Source organism: Chlorocebus sabaeus, chromosome 11 (genome assembly GCF_047675955.1).
Source record: "Chlorocebus sabaeus isolate Y175 chromosome 11, mChlSab1.0.hap1, whole genome shotgun sequence".
Taxonomy (NCBI): domain Eukaryota; kingdom Metazoa; phylum Chordata; class Mammalia; order Primates; family Cercopithecidae; genus Chlorocebus; species Chlorocebus sabaeus.
This window is the reverse complement of record NC_132914.1, coordinates 7,066,188-7,086,109: the sequence shown is the minus strand read 5'-3', so window position 1 is coordinate 7,086,109 and position 19,922 is coordinate 7,066,188. Positions and strand designations below refer to the sequence as shown.

The window sequence follows — 19,922 nt, the reverse complement described above, 5'->3', positions numbered from 1 at the left end:
TCAGGGTGGTCTTGAACTCCTGGACTCAAGCAATTCTCCGGCCTTGGCCTCCCACAGTGCTAGGATTACAGATATGAGTCACTGTGCAAAATATTATCTACATGGGTCTGTAGCAACCATAATCAAGAAATCATGGGTTTTAAGTGGTAGTGATTGTTGTAAAACTCACTAAAATAAGTTCATGAATATTAAAATATTCAAATTAACATACCACCAAAAGCCTTTCCCTGGGCCACCAGCAGTTGGTGTAGGGAAACTCTGGACAAGAATGCCACTGAGTTTCTGTCAACCCCAGCCCTCTGGGATCCCAGAGTTTAACTAAGAGCAGATCTCAGACACCAAAGGCTTTCAATCCATAGTGTGTTTTCCTCCCTGGATGGGGAGCCAGGGACCCCTACCTTTAGTTAAGAAGGAGCCCTGCTTTCCCAGAATCTTTATCTGGTTGGAGTTTTTCCAGTGGAATTGTGTGGTCGTCTTCTGCGAAGCATTACAGGTCAGTTCCACTGTATCCCCTTTCTTGCCCAGCACCACTTTCTTTCCCTGAGTGACTGCTGGGAGTAGCGCTGGGTGGAAAAGAAAGGAGTCAGGTCTCAATGCTGCCGCTGTCCCCCTCTACCCCATCCTCCACCTTTGCCTTTCCTCCCACGCCATCTGCATTGAGACCCCAGGTCTGAGAACTTACCCAGTTGCAGCACCAGAAGCAAGTGCCTAAAAGGGATTCCCCAGTTCATTGTGGCCTTGCTGAGGGAGGCAGGGGCCTGAGCCGGTAGGGACCTGAGCCCGCAGAAATGGCAGGGCCTGAGGGAAATACCAATCATTAGTCAGCAAACATTTATTTGACCTGGAGTATACAGGGGCCATATGCAACCTCTCCCTCAGGACCCTTGCAGCCAGCCCAGTGAACTTGAGGCAGGAGAACAGCAGAGGGAATTGGAGGTTGGATTAAGGAAGGAATGAGTAGGAGCACAAGCAAGAGAAAGAAGGAAGTGAGCAAAAACAGAAGTAAGATAAATAAGTGAATAAGGAGCCCCATGGCTGGCTAGATCCAAACCAAACCAGTAAGGAGCAGCTCCTAAGAGATGGGCATGTACCGGGCTGGGTGCAGTGGCTCATGCTTGTAATCCCAGCACTTTGGGAGTCCGAGGTGGGTGGATCACTTGAGGTCAGGAGTTCAAGATCAGCCTGGCCAACATGGTGAAATCCCATCTCTACTAAAAATACAAAAATTAGCCAGGCGCGGTGGTGGGCACCTGTAGTCTCAGGTACTCAGGAGGCTGAGGCAGGAGAATCACTTGAACCAGGGAGGTGGAGGTTGCAGTGAGCCGAGATTATGCCACTGCACCCTAGCCTGGAGGACAGAACGAGACTCTTCAAAAAAAAAAGATGCGCATGTACTACAGAGAAAAGATATCCTTAAAATGACCCCATATAGTAATTGGCTACTTAAGGTTCATGCATACAGAGTGCATATCATGCAGGTACTTAAAATTATGGGAAGGAAGTGACACGCAAGCACACAGAGGCCAAGAAACTGAGCAACTCACCTGTCAATCAAAAGGCACATGCCAGCTAAAGATTAGGCAGCTTGAGGAAGAAGAGAAAAAGACACATAGAAAAGGCATGAAATATAACAAACCAATGCTGACACCATTCGCAGGTCATCCTCGATCCATAGTGGATTGTACTGTGCTTAATAAACTTTTTGCTGTTTTGCTATTTGTGTGTGTCATGTCCAATTCTTTGTGGCACCAACAACTTGGGACTTCACAACATCAGTTGGTAACAAACTAAACTTGCACACCCCTAACTGGATGCTCGGAGATACACACCACGAAATGCTATGCCCAGGCCAGGAGGGGGTTCTTTGCTGGGATGAGTGAAGAGGGGATCAGAAAAGGATGCACGGAGAAGGTGACAAATTGGTGGGGAGACCGTGGAGCCAGGCCAGGACGTGGAAATGCTTGAAGGCCGTGCTGAGATGCTGGGACTGGATCCTGGGCACTAGAGAGCCAGCAGAGGATTTTCTATAGAGAAGATGATTAGATTTGCCACGTGGACCCCTGAAGCTGCTGAGTGAAAGAACTGGAGGAGGTGAGGCACCAAAGGCAGGACTGCAACCATCCTGGTGAGCAAAGGGCCTGAGCCAAGTGGCTGTGGGAATGTGTGGGACAGTTCTAAGGTGACATTCCCAAGGATTGGGGCCTGATATAGTGTGAGAGGTGTGGGGAAAAGAAAGAGAGATCAGATTGTTACTGTGTCTGTGTAGAAAAAGGAAGACATTGACCGGGTGCGGTGGCTCACGCCTGTAATCCCAGCATTTTGGGAGGCCGAGGCAGGCGGATCACCTGAGGTCAGCAGTTCAAGACCAGCCTGACCAACATGGAGAAAACCCGGCTCTACTAAAAATACAAAATTAGCCAGGCGCGGTGGCACATGCCTGTAATCCCAGCTACTAGGGAGGCTGAGGCGGGAGAATTGCTTGAACCCGGGAGGCAGAGGTTACCGTGAGCCGAGATTGTGTCATTGCACTCCAGGCTGGGCAACAAGAGCAAAACTCCGTCTTGGAGGAAAAAAAAAAAAAAGAAGACATAAGAAACTCCCTTTTGATCTGTACTAAGAAAAATTGTTCTGCTTTAAGATGCTATTAATCTGTAACTTTTGTCCCAAACCTGTGCTCACAAAAACATGTGCTATATTGAATCAAGGTTTAATGGATCTAGGGCTGTGCAAGATGTGCTTTAAAAAAGTTCTTGCAGGCCGGGCGCAGTGGCTCAAGCCTGTAATCCCAGCACTTTGGGAAGCCGAGACGGGCGGATCACGAGGTCAGGAAATCAAGACCATCCTGGCTAACACGGTGAAACCCCATCTCTACTAAAAATACAAAAAATTAGCCGGGCATGGTGGCAGGCGCCTGTAGTCCCAGCTACTCGGGAGACTGAGGCAGGAGAATGGCGTGAACTCGGGAGGCGGAGCTTGCAGTGAGCTGAGATCACGCCACTGCACTCCAGCCTGGGTGACAGCGAGACTCCATCTCAAAAAAAAAAAAAAGTTCTTGCAGGCAGTATGCTTGGTGAAAGTCATCGCCATTCTCCATTCTCTATTAACCAGAGACACAATGCACTGTGGAAAGCTGCAGGAACCCCTGCCCGAGAAAGCTTGGATATTGTCCAGGATTTCCCCCCTGAGACAGCCTGAGATATGGCCCCATGGGAAGGGAAAGACCTTACAGCCCCACGGCCCCACACCCGTAAAGGGTCTGTGCTGAGGAGGATTAGTGAAAGAGGAAGGCCTCTATGCCCTTGAGATAAGAGGAAGGTATCTGTGTCCTGCGCGTCCCTGGGAATGGAATGACTCGGCGTAAAACCGATCATACATTCCATTTTGAGAGAGGAGAAAACTGCCTTATGGCTGGAGGCGATACGTCATGGCGGCAACACTGCTCTGTTACTCTTTACTGCACTGAGATATTTGTGCAAAGTTAAACATAAATCTAGCCTGTATGCACATCCAGGCACAGCACCTTTCCTTAAACTTATTTATGACACAGAGTCTTTGCCCACATGTTTTTCTGCTGACCCTCTCCTCACCTTCACCCTAGAGCCCCACCACATTCCTCTCGCCGACATAGTAAAGATAGTGATCAATAAATACTGAGGGAACTCAGAGACCAGCACCAGTGCAGGTCCTCACTTGCTGAGCGCTGGTCCCCTGGGCCCCATTTTCTTCCTCTATACTTTGTCTCTGTGTCTTATTTCTTTTCTCAGCCTCTCAGTCTCCACCTTGCAAGAAATACCCACAGGTGTGGAGGGCAGGCCCCTTTCAGAGAGGTCAGGGGAGAAAGAGCAGAGGACCATTTCTCTGTCCAATATCAGACCAACCCTACAAGGCCTCTGAGTGGGCCAAGCAGAAGGCGTTGGTCCAGGGTTTGGATGAAGAAGAGATTCCTGTGTGTTTGGCAGACAAGTGAGACTGGGGGTGGAGGGGGCAGGGCACAGAGGCTCTGAATGGACCCTGGGGAATGGACAGCTGTAGGTTAGAGGAGCAATTCCCAAAGTCCTGGATCAGCAGCAGCGGCAACATGACCTGGGAACTTGTTAGAAATGCAAATCCTCGGCCCTACCCTAGACTTGCTGAATCAGAAACTAGGGGTCTGGTCATCTGGGTTTTCATAAATCTCCAGGTGACTGATCACGCTCCAGTTTGAAAACCATAAGTCAGATGGAAAGGAAAGGGGAGAGGCATCCCCATTCTGAGGCATGCGAAGGTGGGAGGGATGTGCGAGGAGGGCTTTCTGGGAAGGAGAGGGCTCAGGGAGGAGAGGGTGGAAGAAGGTATGGGAAAAGCATTTGGGGCTTGACTGTAAATCTTTTTATTTTTAGTTTAGATCCACTCTGTCACCCAGGCCAGAGCGCAGTGGTGCAATCATAGGTCATTGCAGCCTGGAACTCCTGGGCTCAAGTGATCCTTTCATGACAACACCCAGCTAATTTTTGCAGGCCACGATTGCAAATATTGACAGGCAGGTCGAAGAGCTGGAGCTTTGTCCTGGAGGTGATGGGACCCACTGCTGATTTTTGAGCAGAGATGTGACATGGTCTATGTAGAGCTTTCGGAAGCTTGATGTGGTAACTGGGGACCAGATGACATGGGATTGGAGCAGTGATTATAGGAAGGGCTCCGAGATAGCACCTCCAAAGGAGGGTTGGAGCAGGGCTCAAGTGTCTTTGAATCCAGGCCCAGGATATAAAGCGAGCTCAGAGAGGTGACTGCCTGGGGAAGGGGTCAGCCTGCACCTGGCCCCTGCTGGTGAGACAGGATCCTGCCTCCAGACTTACTCTGTCTTCCAAGCTTGGTCCTTCTTTCCCCCAGTGGCACCTTTGTCATTGAAGTTTGGTGACGATCTGCCTACTCTGAAGTCCCACAGCACCCTGTTGACATGCTCCTGGGTGCGTTCCACCTTCTACCTTGTGTGTAGTGATTTGGTTTCTCAACTCTCCTCCACCAGCTTGAGCCCCTTGAGGACAGAGATGACAGTCTAGCCAGCTGTGTGGCCACCACAAGCCTGGCAGCAGCTGAGACAGACAGAGGACTTGGGATGGCTTTGGGTAACTTAAGCCAAATTGAATTGTATGGAGGAGGAAAAGTCACTGATTTCTTCTTTCTGTACTCACCATATTAATTCTGTTTCTAAAATGGGTCACTGAAGTGTGTGCACACACCCAGCTCTGGCATAGATGAAGCCAAGTCATCCCAATCCACGCTGTTCATCCCCCCGGGGCCCTGCCAGCCACTCTCCACTCTGTCTGTGGCTCGCCACCAAGGGGCTGACAGCCACACATGGCTCATAGGCTCTCTTGCCCTCCAGCACCAACTGGGGCTGGCCAGTGGGAAGTGCCTGTCAGAGATGAGATGGAAGGGTGGGGGAAAGAGGCTGGGATATTTTCCCTACTCTATCCCTGTCCTGGACATATTTTCTGTCAATAGCTGTGTGTTCATCCCCACCTGCAGCCCTGCCCCTCCACAACTTCTGTGGGGTGGCCCCTTATCCAGAGCGCAAGCACTCTCTGGGTTCCAGAAATACCATTTTCACTTCCTCAGGACTCTTCTTGCTGTTAACTGTGTCTGTGCTTCAAGAAGTTGGTTGATTCCCTTAACCTCTATGAATAACCCCCTTTTTACAGTCTCTTGACCCATGGGAGGTGGACTGTGTTTCCTGCTGGGCACTAAGACACAATCCAGGGAAAGGAATGGAGCACTCAGAAGGTATGGGAGACCGGTCCTCCTACTGGGGTTTAGGAGAAGAAAAGAAAGTGCCTCCATCTTTGTCAGCTGCCTCCTGTGACTCAGTCTGTCTGGGAGAGGAGGTAGCCAGGGCTTAATATATGGTAGGTGCTTGAGATAGACAGTTAGGTAGGTAGACAGATAGATCAAATAGATTAGATATATTAAATAGATTAGATGATGGATTGATAGCTTAGATACATAGATTAGATAAACATACAGACAGATTAGATAGATGATGAATAAGATAGATAAAACAGATTAGGATGGATGGATAGATGATAGATAGATAGACAGATAGATAGATAGATAAATGATAAAGACAGATATAGAGGGCTGGACACGGTGGCTCACAGCTGTAATCCCAGCACTTTGGGAGGCTTAGGCGGGTAGATCACCTGAGGTCAGGAGTTCGATACAAGCCTGACCAACATGGTGAAAACTTTCTCTACTAAAAATACAAAATTAGTCGGGCATGGTGGCATGGGCCTATAATCCCAGCTACTCCAAAGGTTGAGGCAGGAGAATCACTTAGAATCCAGGAGGCGGAGGTTCAGCAGTGAGCTGAGATTGCGCCACTGCACTCCAGCCTGGGCGACAGAGCAAGACTCTGTCTCAAAAACAAAAAAACAAAAAAAAACAAAAAAAAAAAGCCATATAGACAGATCGATTAGATAAATAGATAATAGATAAGATAAATAGATGGATTAGATTAGACAGTCAGACAGATAAGATAGATACATAAGGCTGGATGCAGTGGCTCACACCTGTAATCCCAGCACTTTGGGAGGCCAAGGTGGGTGGATCACCTGAGGTCGGGAGACCAGCCTGGCCAACATGGTGAAACCCCATCTCTACTAAAAGTACAAAAATTAGCTGGACATGGTGATGCACGTCTGTAATCTCAGCTACTTGGGAGGCTGAGGCAAGAGAATCACTTGAACTCGGGAGGTGGAGGTTGCAGTGAGCTGAAATCCTGCCACTGCACTCCAGCCTGGGCAACAGAGTGAGACTCCGTCTCAAAAAAGAAAAAAAAAGACAGATATATAAGATAGATCAATAGCTAGGATAGATATATAAAGCTATCTGTCTATCATAGATGGATATAGACAGATATAGATAGCTAGATTAGATAGATAGATAGATTAGATTAGATAGATAGATAGAAGCCGGGTGCCGGGCGCGGTGGCTCATGCCTATAATCCCAGCACCTTGGGAGGCCGAGGCGGGCAGATCACTTGAAGCCAGGAGTTCGAGACCAGCCTGTCCAACATCGTGAAACCCCTGTATCTACTAAAAATACAAAAAAAAAATAGCTGGGGATGGTGGCGGGCGCCTGTAATCTCAGCTACTCAGGAGAATCACTTGAACCCAGGAGGTGGAGGTTGCAGTGAGCCAAGATCACGCCACTGCACTCCAACCTGGGTGACAGAGTAAGACTCTGTCTCAAAAAAAAAAAAAGAGATAGATAAATAGATAACAATTTTGTTTAAACCAGGGAAGTAGGAAGAAAAGAGGTCAGGAAGGAGGTTCTGAGAAACGAGGAAGGGAGACTAGCCACCAGCCATGGTGAAGTGTCTACAGGTTAGCGTGCAGCACAGGAGGCATCTAGGGGAAGGCTGCAGTGAGAAGAGTAGAATAGGAGTAGCCTCATACCAAAGAGTGGTTCCCACTGTCCCCCATCCCAGACTGACTGTGTCCTTGGTGAGCAGGGAGTGAAAGAGGGGAAGTCTCCATATAGGATATCCCTTCTCTGGGGTCCAAATCCAGCTTACCCTGATAAGATGCCTGGGGAAGACTAGAGGCATTCTTGACCCTTCCCCACATGGTGGCTGTTTTGACTCCCCCTGCTCCATGGTCCTGAGGTCTGTGCAGACAGCCACCTCCCTGCCTCCAGCTCCCTGTTCCGCTTCATCTCACCCCAAGGCTCTGCTAAGTGGAGGAGGCTGTGGGTTTCTAGCATGCTTGCTTTGGTGCTTTGGGCTTCCGCTGCCACTGCAGAGATCTGGCCTTTGATTCCCATACTCAGCGTCCCCAGAGGTGCCTTACCCTAGTACGGTAGCATCCTGTAGACCAGCACTCCGAGAAAGGTTGGGAGGGCTCTCTGGTCCCTCAAGCCCTAGCACGTCTCTCTCTCTCTCTCTCTCTCTCTGCTTGCTTCTCAGCTCACATCTGTGCATTTCTGTATCTGTGCTTCCCAGCCCCCAGCTTATGCCCCCAGCCTGCAGCTCCCTGTGTCTGTGTCTGTCTTCCTCTGTGCCTCATATGCCAGGAGGTCGTGCTGGCTCTCCCAGGCTCCCCTGGAATGCCCCTTGCCTCTCCTCCTTTATAATCTTCCCCTCTCCAGCTGCCACTAAGCTCTAGCTGCTTCCGGTCTGTACACAGGCCTCCTGGCCTTTGGCAGCAATATAGACCCTGGACAATCTTTGATCTGTGGGGAGGCTGCCGAGCACGCCTGCAGCCCAGGGTGGATGTGAGGGAGCCGGCTACAGGGTGGGAGGGACACCGTGGACAAAGGGAAATGGACAGATTTCCCCAGAATGCACAGAGGCCTCAAGGGAGGAGGGGAGGGAAAGATGTGGGAGGGAGAGACCTGGAGCAGCTTGTTAAAGCAACAGCTACGCACACACAATCCACAATCACACACAAAGCGCAGGGTAGTACAAAAAAAGAGGAAAAGAAGAAATTCTGAGAAGCAAGACAGATGCACAGAGCACAGATCCAAAGTGAGGCAAAGAGAGACTGAGAAAGAGATGAGACCAAAATGGCAACACACACCACGCACTCTCTCAGAGCCTTGAGGTTCCTGCCGCCCTCACCCCTGGCCCCCAGGGATGGGACGAGGAGCGAGGCTTGGGAGGGTAAGAGGGCCCAGCTCCACCACAGCGAGAGTCTGTGGTCCCACAGGCACTTTTATCTTCTCTCCATAACCCCCAAGCAGCCCACTCGAGCCCAGCCGCGGGATGTGCCCCACCGCGTTCACACTCTCTACTGCTGACTGGCTTCCTAGAAACTTCCTAGAGACTGTGACCCCTCTAAGGAACTCTTGTGGTTGGTGGCTGCAACCTCCGCCATCCTCTTCTTCGCCTCAGACACCCACATCGGGGGAACCGTGCCCACCCTCCTCCCCTCATCCCCTCAAAGATACAGAACGGAGCTCAAACTCAGCGCTTTGCAAACCCAGACCCCTGCCCGTCTGCCTCTGATTCCCCACCTTCATCAAAGTTATTTTGAGACAGGGCCTCACTCTCGCCCAGGCTGGAGTGCAGTAGCACAGTCAGGCCTCACTGTGGCCTCCATCTCCCAGGCCCAAGCAATGCTCCCACCTTAGCCTCCCAAGTAGCTGGAACCACAGGCACACACTACCATGCCCAGCTAACTTTTGTGGATTTTGTAGAGATGGGGGTTTCACCATGTTGCCCAGGCTCGTCTCAAACGCCCAGACTCAAGCCATCCTCCTGCCTCGGCCTCTCAAAGGGCTGGGATTACAGGTGTGGGCCACCATGCCTGGCCCATCACAGTTATTTCATTCAACAAACATTTATTGAGTGTCTACAGTGTGCAAGACTGGCCCACTGTGGTGGCTTACATCTGTAATGTCAGCACTTTGGGAGGCCAAGGTGGGCAGATCATTTGAGGCCAGGAGTTTGAGACCAGCTTGTCCAACATAGTGAAACCTGGTCTCTACTAAAAATACAAAAAGTAGCCAGGCGTGGTGTTGGGCGCCTGTAATCCCAGCTACTCGACAGGCTGAGGCAGGAGAATCGCTTGAACCCAGGAGGTGGAGGCTGCAGTGAGTGGAGATCGCATCACTGCACTCCAGCCTGTGCAAGACAGCGAGACTCCGTCTCAAAAAATAATAATAAAAAATAAAACGTGCAAAACAGTTGGTCTAACCAATTCCCCTCAGCTCCACCCCGCCATTACGGCCAGGGTCAGGGCCTAGGGCTGCCCTCAAGGTTCTGCCTAGCACCAATGGTGGGAGGAGTTTTTATCTAGATATAGGCCTCTCCTATATAAGTGCTCCCACATTGAAAGAGGGAAATCATCTCCCGAGTGTCTCTAACGCTGTCCTCAGGGGCTCCTTCGTCTGACTTTGAGGGCGGCGGCCATTTTGTATCGGCCTACAGCATCTGATACAACATAAGGAATTATTTGTCAAAATGTGAAGTAGCAGTGACTTCCCCCATCAGGCCCTACTCTTAGCCTTGCCCAGATAAAAATGTCCCCCACAAGAGCAGGGCATTCAGGAAGCACTATCCCACTCAGAGTGAAATCTTTGAATTATCAAGAACGGGGCCTTTCCATGTTGAGAGATCAGAACCTACCGCAGGAAACCTCTCTCCCAGAAGAAGCCTATGCGGGAAAAGCAGAGGACACTAGGGATAGCATGACTTCAAGGCCATCAGGTCTCAGGGGCTGGAAAAGCCTGAGGGCAGAGAGGCTGAGATGGTACAGGGCTTCCCGTCAGGAGGGATAGTGAGTCCTCACTCTCCCTTACACCCGGCCAGGCCCAGGAGGAGCTGCACCTCCTTCTGCAACTCTCCCGGCCTCATGAAACCCATACCACCAATTCTCTTCAAATCCATTTCTCAAATGACGTATTTAGCTAAGGATATGTATCTGCAACTTTTAGGGCATTTCATACGCAAATCTCAGTTTCAACACTTTCTGAGAATGTTAACTTCCCTATTTCACGAATCATTTCCTATTTCATAAATCATTTAAAAAGTAGAAGCGCGTTTAGACATTGTTCAAAAATCTTAAAAGAGCAAAAAAGTAGACAAAAATTAAAAAATACGCACATAAACACAAAAGGTAGTTAAAAGAGACTATTACATAGATCATGTGACTTATGAAATGCTGCAAGTATGATATTTGGTGTCAATTTTTGGAGACTGTGTATTAGGAAAATTGATTTTGCAAGAATTTTCTCTAGACTAGATTTCACTTCTTTTGCTCTTTTTCTTGCTTTTATCATTTTTCCTCATCATTTCTTTTTTATAGGTCTCCTCTCACCTTATATTTATTTTTCTAATTTTTCCCTCCCCTCCTTCACTCTTTTTCTCCCCTCTTCCCCTCTTCCAGTCTTCTCTCCTCCACTGCCCACAACTAGTTGCCTTCCATGCCTTTCCCAGCCTGGGATAGTCTCCAGTCCTCACTCCCTCTCTGATCTTGCCGTTTAGGTCAATACTCCTCTGAGGAGCACCCACCACTCTGAACACTGAGTTGTGCATGCTGGGGCTGCAGAGAGGAGTCTGGCACAGTCCCTGGAAGCTCACAGTTCCAGTGGGAGATCGCTGCCCATGACCGGTTCCAAGAGAAATGCAAGAGTAAGTGGCCAGAGCTGTGGGCAGACAACTGGGCAAAGCATATTCCTGTGCATCTGCCCCACGTTCTCCTCCCTCTCAGCTCCGGGGAAAGAAGCTGAGTCTGACCATCTTACCTCTGGGCTTGCGTCTTTCTTGTCCGCTGCTTCTCAAACAAGTGTATCTGTGTGAGGACTTGGAGCTTTGCAACCAGGAGCCCAGTGGGGAGGGTGCTTTGTTCCTTCTGCAGAGTCGTGCTTAAATGAAGAGAGACAGGAAGCCCGATGGCGAGGCTCCTCCATACCCTAGGCCTGGGCCGGCCCCCAGCGTCACCATCTGGGGCTGGGGTCCCTACCCCCTGGCTCTCAGGGAACATGTCAAAGTGAAAATGCCAAAGTCAAGGGAAAAAGTTAACCAGAATCAGGCAGGAGCCAAAGTGTCACTGCCACTGTTAAGCGGCAAGAAAAAGATGGCAAGAAAGATTCCATCAGTGATACTGCCATGTCTGACCAGACTGTGGGGAAAGAAGAAGTGGGAGGCAGTTGGCAGCATATGGTGACAGCAGTGGCAAGCCCACAAATAGCTCCTTGCTCCAGGGCCCTGAGGGCCTGTGTCCAGTGGGTGCCTCCAGGGGTATCTGTGGAGGCTTTATAGATGGCCCAGTGTGAAAGAGAGGGCGCGGGCTGAGCAAAGAATATCTGAGACACCAGGAGTGACTGTTAACCAGGCTCTGTTCCTCTAGGCATCTCTGGCCGGGCCTCAGGTGCTTTCCTCTAGCCCATATCTCCCATGAGCTCCCGATGTGAGTATCCGTCTGCCCATTGGACATCTCCAATGGGAAGCTCACCAGACATAGCAAACTCAACGCATCCCCAACTAAGCATACCACCTGCGTACTACCACCCTCCAAACCTGCTTCTCCAGGCTTCTCACTCAGTGAGGGGCTCACCATCCACCAACTTGCCCAAGCAGAATAGATTGGGTGTGATCTTTGACACCTCCTTCACCCAACTTCTCCCATGTATTTATTTTCCAATTCCCATGGATGTTACCTTCTAAATGGCTCCAAAATCTACCCAGGTCACTCTGCACTACCACTACTGCCACCATGCCAACCCAAGATGCCAATATCGTCCCTTGCCTGGACAACAGCTCCTGCCTCCTCACTGGTTGCCATTCTTATACCACAGCCCGAAGGATCATTTAAAGATGCACATGTGAGTGTGCCTTTTCCAGTCTGAAAAAAGTGGGGCTGGGCATGGTGGCTCATGCCTATAATCCCAGCATTTTGGGAGGCCAAGGTGGGAGGATCTCTTGAGCCCGGGAAGTTGAGGCTGCAGTGAACCGTGATTGCGCCACTGCACTCCAGCTTGAATGACAGAGAGAACCTGTCTCAAAAAGAAGAAAAGAAAAGAAAAGAAAAGAAGTGGCTAGTTCAGCTTGTGACTCCAGCAATTAACGCAAGTACCCCTATTTGACAGCATTGTACTTCATCCATAGCATATAGTACTGTGTGCTGCTTCTCATTTCATGACACACCGTACTCAAGGGTTGAGATTTAACAAAATTAGTATTTACTACTTCATTAAGGGCTTTTTTTTTTTTTTTTTTTTTTGAGAGGGAGTCTCACTCTGTTGCTCAGGCCAGAGTGCAGTGGCACGATCTTGGCTCACTGCAACCTCTGTCTCCCAGGTTCAAGCAATTCTCCTGTCTTGGCCTCCTAAGTAGCTGGGGCTACAGGCACGCGCCACCACACCCAGCTAATTTTTATATTTTTAGTAGAGACAGGGTTTCACCATGTTGCCCAGGATGGTCTCGATCTCTTTTTTTTTTTTTTTTTTGAGACGGAGTCTTGCTTTGTCACCCAGGCTGAAGTGCAGTGGCATGATCTCGGCTCACTACAACCTCCGCCTCCTGGATTCAAGTCATTCTCCCACCTCGGCCTCCCGAGTAACTGGGATTACAGGCACCTGCCAACATGCCCGGCTAATTTTTGTATTTTTGTAGAGACAGGGTTTCACTCTGTTGGCCAGACTGGTCTTGAATTCCTGACCTCAGGTGATCTGCCCACCTCGGCCTCCCAAAATGCTGGGATTACAGGCGTGAGCCACTGTGCCCAGCCTCATTAAGGGCATTCTTAAGTAAAACTGGCATTAATTTTTTTTCTTTTTTTACTGTAAGTACCTGGCAGTGAAGAATGCAATAACTATCATATGGTTTGGGGCCACTGCCTTCATTTATGCTAAGGCAGCAGTTTTATCCAGATTGCTTTTGCAACATTATTGCAATGTCAACATAGTGACAAAGAAAAATAACATCATGCATTTTTTTATGAAAATAGCTTGACCTTGAAGATCCCCTGAAAGGGTCTCAGGGACTCCCAAAGGTCTGCAGGCCACACTTAACTCTGAGAATCACTGATCTAGGTAATTTTTATTCATTCTTGAGATCTCAGCTATTGCGTTAGCTGTCCCCAAAGTCTATTTTCTCCTCCTTCTTGGTAATAGAACCCTCAATTTTTAGCTGAGCTCTTAGCTACCCAGATTTAAAATATACTTCCCAGACTCCCTCACAGCTGGATGTGTCCAAGTGACTCAATTTTGGTTAATGGATGTTAGTGAAAGTATCAGGTGCAACCTCAGAGTTGCTCCTCAAAGTGGGGAAAATGTATCCTCCTCAGGCCTTCTTCCTTCAGACTGAAAAGCAAACACCCTCCCTGTTGTTCACAGCCACCCTCCCTATTGTTCACAGCCAGTCTGCTTTTCTCATTTACATTACCTGGCAGTCTCTCATAGGCATTGACGTTTTGAGCCCTGCTCCATTCATTCCTGTGTGTAGTTAAGCGTGTACCAGCCCAAGGCACTCTGCTAGGTGCTGGGGATGTGATGCTGAATAAGACAGATATGGTCACCACTCCAGCTTATGACATAGACACTAAACAATGAACAACTTCATGACAATTCGACAAGTACAAAGGAAAAAGCACAAGGTGCTGGGAGATCTTATCACAAAAGAACCTTCTTTCAACTGGGAGAATTGTCTATCGGTAAGCATTGGGTTCTGCTACAAGCAAAAGAAAACCCAAAATAATGAGGCTTCAACAAGATTGAAGTTATTTTTCACATCTAGGAAGTGTGGAGGTGGGTGGCGCAGAGGTGAGGGAGCAGCACGCCGTCCTCCAGGGCCAGGATTGGGGCTGTTTATATTTTGTTGCTCTGTCATCCTCCTGCACAGAACTTCCTCCCCAGAGTCACAGAGGCTACTCAGGTTCCTCAGTTGAAATCAGTTTTCCTTGTCATAGGATATCCCACTCCCCTGTGCTTCTCCCTGATTTTCCAGTTGCGATGAAGTCATTCGCTGCTTAGTGTCTAGCTCATAGGCCAAAGTGGGGACCGTGTCTGTCTTAGTTAGCACTACACTCCCAGCACCCTCACAGATGCCTTGACCCTGGAAGACCCTTAATACTTGTTTAATATTTTCCTGATATATTACATCTTATTGATATTAAATTTATTGTGGTAAAATACATGCAACATAAAATTTTCCATTTTAAGCTTTTTTTTTTTTTTTTTTTTTTTGAGATGGAGTCTCATTCCATCACCCAGGCTGTAGTGCAATGGTCGAGTAGCTGGGACTACAGGTGCCCACCACCACACCCGGCTAATTTTTGTGTTTTTAGTAGAGATGGGGTTTCACCATGTTGGGCAGGCTGGTCTCAAACTCCTGACCTCAAGTGATCTGCCTGCCTTGGCCTCCCAAAGTGCTGGGATTACGGATGTGAGCCACCGTGCCTGGCCATTTTAAGCATTTTTAAATGTACTGCTCTGTGGGACTGAGTACACTCGCATGGTTGTGCAACCATCTAGAAATTTTTCATCTTCCCCCACTGCAACTCTGTACCCATTAAATGCTGACTCCTCATTCTTGCTCCCTGCAACCCCTGGCTATTGGGTAATTTTCTTTCTTTCTTTCTTTCTTTCTTTTTTGAAAACAGTCTTGCTCTGTCGCCCAGGCTGGAGTGCAGTGGTGTGATCTCGGCTCATTGCAACCTGTGCCTCCGGGGTTCGAGCGATTCTCCTGCCTCAGCCTCCCGCGTATCTGGGATTACAGGAGTGCAACACCACGCCTGGCTGATTTTTGTATTTTTAGTACAGACAGGGTTTCACCGTGGTGGTCAGACTGGTCTCGAACTCCTGACCTCAAGTGATTCGCCCGCCTCTGCCTCCCAAAGTGCTGGGATTACAAGCATGAGTCACACTGCACCTAGCCAAGGAGTTTCAGTTGTCAAAGGTCACAGAGCTAGTAACCATAGCTGGTGGACCGGGATTTGAATTCACCCACTTGGACCCCAATCTCTGGGTGGTTCCTCTTATTGCACTGCCTCTGCTCTGCATTAAGAAGGTTCAGGACCAGGCGTAGTGGCTCACGCCTGTAATCCCAGCACTTTGGGAGGCCAAGGCGGGCAGATCATGAGGTCAGGAGATCAAGACCATCCTGGCTAACACGGTGAAACCCTGTCTCTACTAAAAATACAAAAACAAAAATGAAAACAAAACAAAACAAAAAAAGAAGGTCCAGGTGGGGCGCGGTGCCAAGTGCCTATAGTCCCAGCTACTCAGGAGGCTGAAGTGAGGGGATGCCTTCAGCCCAGGAGTTCTGGGCTGTAGGGCACTGCACAGATCAGGTGTCTGCACTAAGTTCAGCTTCAGCATGGTGACCTCCCGGGAGTGGGGAACTAGATTGCCTGAGGAGGGGTGAGCCAGCCCAGGTTGGAAACACAGCAGGTCACAATTCCCATGCTAATCAGTAGTGGGATTGTGCCTGTAAATAGCCACTGCACACCAGCCTGGGCAACATAACGAGACTCTACCTCTAAAAAAGAAATTAAAAATAAAAAAAGAAGAAGAAAGGCCAGGATGGCAGCTAAGAGAAGTCTGCTCCCATAGCAATGGAGTGGGGTGTGAGGCCCACCGCCTCATCTGGAGCTTCCGAGGCCCAGCAGCACGATGATCCTCACATCTATAGAATGGTTTTCCATGTTCCAAGCACTCTCACGTTCGTTTGCACATGCCAGAGCTTTTTGGTAGGTGTTACTGTTACTATCCTCACTTTACAGAAGAAGAAATGGAAGTCAAGCTACCTGCCCCCACCACATGTCTGAAAGCATGGGACAGGGGGACTTCCAGAGGCTATTTTTGCTGCGTATATCCTGTGTCTCTAGGCTGTAGAACAGGAGGAGACCGAGCCAGGGGAAGAAGTGATGGGGAGGAGAGAGCAGCTGGTGTCAGAGGCTGCAGACAGAGTGCTGGAGACTAGATGATCTGAGAGACCTAGGGCAGCCAGGGTTGGAGGAAAGTTGAAAGTCCCAGGTGCAACTCTGCGGTGGCCTCCTTACCAGAAGTATGTTTGGCGGCACTGACGCCCTCTGCAAAGCAGGCTGGGGGCAGGGTTTGAGGATGGAGAGCAGGGGAAGGGTCTTTGGGATTATTCTCTGGGAAGCAAAGTCTAGGAGTATCAACACCATGTCTACCCCATCCACATTTCCCCTGGCTGCAGGACCACTTGTTGCCACTCTCAGAGGGTGGTTCTGGGCCTCCCTCACCCCACGGGAAGTTTGAGTAGGCACATTTCAGAGCTCAGGCTGGGCTCAGACAGCTGACACCTGCAGCCCCTTGGAGAAACTGTCAGCCACAGAGTAGAACAGATAGAACCGACCATACCCCAAACCCATTCCCTTCAAAGGAAGAACCCCACCCTGGGGTGGGCCTGTGCAGGGGATCCTAAGCTCCTTGATCTCCTCCTTTGAAGGAGGGATAGCAGCAGGGGCTCAGGCCTGAACCCTAACATCTCTACCAGGCAGGGGAGGTGGGCAAGGACATTTCTGGGCCTGCAGAGGCTCCTCCTCTGCGCTATGGAGCTGAGAAGACCAGGTCACGGGTAGGGGAACGGCTGGCAAACCCGACTCCAGGGCTGAGTGTGCACAGTACGGCCTCCTACCTCACACACTCGACTTGCCAGGGCCCTAGACCTCACTTGGCTTCCAGAACTTCTCGAGAGTGGACAAGAGAAGATGGCTGGGGATGGAGATGCTCGGAGGGGTCCCTTCTCCTCTCTTGGCCTATCCCTGTTTCAGGCACTGCTCTCCACTCTGACAGCCAGGCTGCAAGATGGCTCCCAGTGACTCCTGTCTCCCTCCGTTCACACCCTTGCATTGCCCCCTCCTGCTTGCACCAGGTTGGTCTCTGTGACCAATAGAATAGGGCAGAAATCATGGTATGTTGTTTTCAAGATCAAATTCAATCTTGAAATAAAGACATGGTAGCTTTTGTCTTGTCCACGCTGTCCCTCTGAGGGAAGCCAGTTGCTGTGTGGTGTTGTGAGAGGCCCCATAAAGACGCCCAAGCAGGGAGGTGCTAAGGCCTCTGGCCCACAACTTCCCAGGGCAGCTGTCTTGGAGGCAGATCCTCCAGCCCCATCCCAGCCTTCCAATGGCTCCTGGCCTGGCCCACACCTCAGCAGCAACCTCATGAGCGACCCTGTGCCAGAACTACTCAGCAAGACTGCTCCTGAGTTCCTCATTGTGTGAGATAGTGTGTATTGTGATCGTTATTATTATTTTTAGAGACAGGATCTCACCCTGTCACCCACTCTGGAGTGCAATAACACAATCATGGCTCACTACAGCCTGGAAATCCTGGGCTCCAGTGATTCCTCTCCCTCAGCCTCCTGAATAACTAGGACCACAGGTGCATGCCACCATGCCCAGCTCATTTTTAAATTCAAAAAGAAAAAAAAATTGTAGACCGGGCATGGTGGCTCACGCCTGTAATCTCAGCACTTTGGGAGGCTGAAGCAGGCGGATCACGAGGTCAGGGAGATCGAGACCATGCTGGCTAATACAGTGAAACCCCATCTCTACTAAAAACACAAAAAGTTAGCCAGGTGTGGTGGTGGGCACCTGTAGTCCCAGCTACTACAGAGACTGAGGCAGGAGAATTGCTTGAACCCGGGAGGCGGAGCTTGCAGTGAGCCAAGATTGTGCCACTGCACTCCAGCCTGGGCAACAAAAGCAAACTCTGTCTCAAAAATAATTAATTGATTATTAATTAAAATACAAAAATTTAAAAATTAGCAGGGTGTGGTGCCATGCGCCTATAGTCCCAGCTACTTGGGAGGCTGAGGCAGGAGAATTGCTTGAGCCTGGGAGATGGAGTTTGCGGTGAGCCGAGATCAAGCCACTGCACTCCAGCCTGGGCAACAGAGTGAGACTCTGTCTCAAAAAAAAAAAAAAAAGTAGAGGTGTGATCTCACTAAGTTACCCAGGCTGGTCTCATACTCCCGGCCTCAAGCAATCCTCCTGTCTCAGTCTCCCAAAGTGTTGGGATTACCAGTGTGAGGCACCACACCCAGCTTATTATTTTAAATTACTACGTTTTAGGGTAATTTTTTTGTTATACGCCAATAGGTAACTCACACACACCCCCTTCCTTCTTAACAAGGAGCTGAGCTGATTCCCACCCACCCACTGAAGCTCCCTGAGCTCCTGGCCTCCTAATGCTCCTTCCCCTCCAGGACCGCAGCCTGGAACACCAGTTTACAGATCAACTTGGAGAAGCCAGATGAATTAACCAAGCTCCCTAGGGGCCTTTGGAGGACAGGAAAAGGGCTGGAGGTTATCCTGCCAGACTGATAGTGGGGGGCTGTGGAAAGAGGAGTGGAACCAAGAATGTCACCCTTAGGAGAGACCCCACAGAGAAGCACTCACGGAATGCAGCCCACATGCCCCCCTTCCTTCTGCCCTTTGCTCTTCTCTAGGGGGTAAAGGAAAAAGGACGCCCTTCATTCTGCTTCTGTCCCCTCCCTGTCCCCTTTATGAAAGAGCATGGGGAAGTCCCCGCATAGGCCTCAGTGAATCTTCGATGACTACTCTCATAAGCCCAAAGGGCATAGGATGTTAGCTAGTAGAAAGGAAAAATGCCACCCACAGAACTTTCCAGGAAACCCCTGCCCTATTAAAATATCAGGGCTCCCACTAAGGCTGTGGGGAGCAGGGTCCTGGGGCAGAGCTGAGGTCTCTGAGCAGCAACAAAGGGTGGGAACGACGCTTTGGAGGCTTCTTATTTTTTGTTTTTGAAACAGGGTCTCACTCTGTCACGCAGGCTGGAGTGTAGTGGCACAGTTATGGCTCACTGCAGTCTCAACCTCCCAGGTTTAGGTGATCCTCCCACCTCAGCCTCCCAAATAGCTGGGACCACAGGGGCATACCAGTGTGCCCAACTAACCTTTTTTTTTTTTTTAAAGATGAGGTCTCACTATGCTGCCCAGGCTGATCTTGAACTCCTGGGCTCAAGCGATCCTTCTGCCTCGGCCTCCCAAAGTGCTGGGATTATAGGCATGAGCCATGACACCTGGCCTGGAAGCTTCTAAAGGGACTTCAAGTCCTTTTGCAGTGTGCTCATCTCTGGCAGGGCCAGAGCTTCCTCCTTCCTGTGCCAGTGTTTCTCTGCCAGTGACAAGGCAAGAGTCTCACCATCCTGAGGCTCAGAACCTCAGATTGCTGTAAATGGTTCATTGTTCAGGCTTCAGAGGGTCCCCCCTCTCCCTAAGGCTCTGCACAGAACAAAGGTGTCACCCTCTTTATCCTCTGTCTCCAATGAGTGACTATGGTGTCTCTGCAGGGACATGTCCTCAGGTCTGTCTTTTTGTGTCTTTTTGCACACGTCACACAGACCCAGTTGGCGCCACTCACACATGCCACCATGCCCCTCCTGCTCCAGCAGGCTCACTCCCACTCACCCACTCACTTTCAATATTTTGTTCTCCTGCATGGGG

At 49.8% G+C, this 19,922-nt stretch overlaps 1 protein-coding gene across 2 annotated transcripts in view; it reads right to left on the bottom strand.

Moving 5' to 3' along the window:
- The window catches only part of CD4 (CD4 molecule), a 28,391-nt gene extending 17,021 nt beyond the window's left edge, over positions 1-11,370 (bottom strand). The window contains exons 1-3 of one of the 2 annotated variants that reach the window (XM_073020425.1): positions 11,228-11,370; positions 683-798; positions 399-563 (exon numbers count right to left, since the gene is read on the bottom strand). In XM_073020425.1, the coding sequence (XP_072876526.1) occupies positions 399-563; positions 683-731 (214 nt within the window). In that variant the 5' untranslated portion in view covers positions 732-798; positions 11,228-11,370. The remainder of the gene's footprint in view (positions 1-398; positions 564-682; positions 799-11,227) is intronic. The other variant, XM_007967413.3, reaches the window with a different exon arrangement.
- Between the last annotated feature and the right edge of the window lie 8,552 nt (positions 11,371-19,922).